The 3,079-nt window shown below is 35.0% G+C and overlaps 1 protein-coding gene across 1 annotated transcript; it reads left to right on the forward strand.

Annotated features, from left to right (window-relative positions):
* The first annotated feature begins 1,105 nt into the window (after window positions 1-1,105).
* LOC120780302 lies at window positions 1,106-1,532 on the forward strand. The gene is made up of 2 exons (XM_040112594.1): window positions 1,106-1,147; window positions 1,209-1,532. Exons 1-2 carry the CDS (start codon window positions 1,106-1,108, stop codon window positions 1,530-1,532), a joined length of 366 nt encoding a protein of 121 aa, XP_039968528.1.
* Window positions 1,533-3,079: the final 1,547 nt, after the last annotated feature.

The following is a 3,079-nucleotide window of genomic DNA, read 5'->3' on the forward strand; positions in this document are numbered from 1 at the left end:
TGGCACATTGAGACGACAATCGTTACAGAAAGGCGAATATCATAGGTTGGAAAAGGCTTTATATAAGTGGTTTGTCTCCCAGCGTGAAAAGCACGTACCTATTAACAGCAATATTTTAAAAGCCAAAGCTGTGCAAATACACATTACAAAATATCCTAATGAAAATTTTAAGGCAAGTAATGGTTGGTTTGTAAATTTAAAAAACGGTTTGGGATCCGAATTTTAAAAGAATCTGGCAGAAAATTGTCCTCCCAAGCTGATTTAGTGGCACCGTTCAAAGAAAAATTAAATGAAATTATCGTAAAAAACGACATAAGTCTTGATGCAGTTTTCAACGCTGATGAAACTGGACTTTACTGGAAGATATTGCCGAACCAAACTCTAGTTCACGCAAATGAAGACAGAGCACCTGGCCGAAAGATATCCAAGGAACGAGTTACAATTCTTGCCTGCTCAAATGCAACGGGGCAATGAAATTAAAGCCTCTTGTAATAGGAAAATCAAAAAACCCTCGTTCCTTTAAAAACAAAACACTTGCCGTGGACTATGCGCACTCAAAATCCGCGAGGATGAATATCGACATTTTTAAAAACTGTTTTTTTAGTAAATTCGTGCTTCATTTGTATATTACAACAATTTTCACTTCAATACTCCTTAATAATACTTTTAATTATAGGTTGAAGATTTTCTTGAAAGTCGAAATCTACCAAAGCGAGCAATATTACTTCTGGATAACGCTCATAGTCATCCACCAGAAAAAGATTTGGTGACTCCAGATGGAAAAATATGGACAGTGTTTATGCCACCGAATGTAACGGCTCTAATTCAACCGATGGACCAGAACGCGATTCGCCTCACCAAATTATTTTACCGAAATTCTTTACTGAGCAGTGTTGTGCAAAAAGAAAATATAAACACAGCGTTAAAGGACCTCATCCTTTTCAATGCAGTTCAACTTATTGCTGCAGCTTGGGAAAAAGTTTCAGGAGTTGTTCTTCAGAAGTGTTGGAAAAACATTTTAATTAATAAAACCACACCTGACGATGAAGATGATGAGGACAGTATACCTCCAGCAGATTTGCGATTCAGAGAAGACCTTTCTGTTATGGAGAGCACACTTTCTCTTACCCATACAATGTTTCCCCAGGTACGGTTTAACTTATGCATTTGTAGAAATAATTTAAATTAATATTCAAATAAAATTTTAGACAAACTTCAACACAGATGATTCGGAAGCATGGAACAGTGTAGACAATGTACTTGTAGAAGAGAACCCGAGTGCTGAAAATGAACTAGCAATAGAAATTTCGGAAGAGGAGGAAGGTGATACCGCTGCAGTTGTAGCTGTGCCGCAAATAAAGCATACTGATGCCATCGACTGCATTGAGAAGTGTATCAAATGGTCTGAAGAAAACAACGTGGAACAGGAAAAAATATTTTTATTGAAAAGCCTACATCAAAAGGCACAGGATCACAAAATTGGTCGCCCACAAAAGCAAATGAGCATAACAAATTTCTTTTCAGTTGAATAATGCTCATATTTTTGTTATAAAATTCAACTTTCATTATTTTTATTGTATGAATTTTCCATTGTATATGTATGTATATATTTATTTCAATCGATGCTTATGAATTCATGAATAAATTATTGTACCAATATTAATTTAGTTTTCGTTTCCGATATAACGAATATTTCAGTTTAACGAACGGTCCCAATTAGAGGTGGACGCGGGTCTCTATTTTGAGGCCCTGGCCCGCACGAAAACAAACTCTTTTTTGAGAGGCCGGCCCGGCCCGGCACGAAACTTATTTACACATATAAGGAAATTTAAAAGACATGCAATTTATATATATATAAGTGCACATTTATTAAGGTATATTGAATATTGTTATGTATTTAAAACAAAACGAACTAAGTCATATTTTTATTTAAAAATTAAATTTTTTCTAAATTTGTGCTTTTTAGCCTAGTGCGTTTTTCATTTAAAATATGGCCCGATGTTGAAAAAAGCCTTTCGCTCGTAGACGAACTGGCTGGAATAGCCAGAATGGTCCGAGCTAATTTGGGAAGGTATTTTAAGTCCCTTGCACTTTTCCAGAATTCTAAAATATATGTGCCATGAGCTACTGGATTGGCCAAATATTTGTCAAGCTCTACATATGTCGATAGCGTTTTTCTCAACTTTTGGTTTTTTTACATAACTTAATTCTAAAAATTCAGCAAACATTCCATTTTCGGAATTATTTGGGCTTATTTTATGAGTTATGTCATCAAAGCTACTATTTTCATGATCACCTATAAATTCGGAGAGCATTGCTTTTACCGTAGCTAACACAATTCATCTGTTTATAAGGAGGGTTCAAGAAAAGCCCAACCAAATTAGCGATTGCCGGAAGAAACCTGACTTCTAATGCGCTTAGGTTCATTGTTTTAAAATTAGTTATTATTTGAGAATCAAGTGTGCTAGTTCTGCAAAGTTTACATAATTTTTCAGACTACAATGCAAATATTTGCATTGTTGGTTCCTTGTCAGAGCTAAGTGCTTCAGAGCAGTCCTTAAAAGGTATAAAAGCATAAAATGTTTTCAAGTAATGAAAAATCTAAATTACTAATTCGCTGTAGCTCATCTTTTTTAAGTAAAAGAGTTTTTATTTCCTCTTTTACGTCAAATATACTCAAGAGCATAACAAATGTAGAGTTTCAGCGTGTTTTAACTTGCTGTTTCAGCGTTTTTGAGAGCTTACTGTTAAGCTGAGAATGTTTAAAATATTTGACTAATGATTTTCAGCAATCTATTAAAGCCTTCACTTCCGCAAGAAGATTTTTCTCAATGACGTCATACATGACAAGGTTCAGATTGTGACAAGCACAAGATAGGCGCTTGAAGCTTTTAAATGCCGCAACGACATTTGCACCGTTGTCCGTAACGAACACAGCTCGATAGATAGTTTCAAGTGTGTTGAAATCCTACAAAATGTCCTGAACATTTTTGAGAATATTTTCTCCAGTTTTCTTCTCGTCCAAAAACTCCCTGATGCCTGTAAAAGATACACAAGTAAGTTAGATGCTTCATAAACA

This window comes from Bactrocera tryoni, unplaced genomic scaffold (genome assembly GCF_016617805.1).
Source record: "Bactrocera tryoni isolate S06 unplaced genomic scaffold, CSIRO_BtryS06_freeze2 scaffold_25, whole genome shotgun sequence".
Classification (NCBI taxonomy): domain Eukaryota; kingdom Metazoa; phylum Arthropoda; class Insecta; order Diptera; family Tephritidae; genus Bactrocera; species Bactrocera tryoni.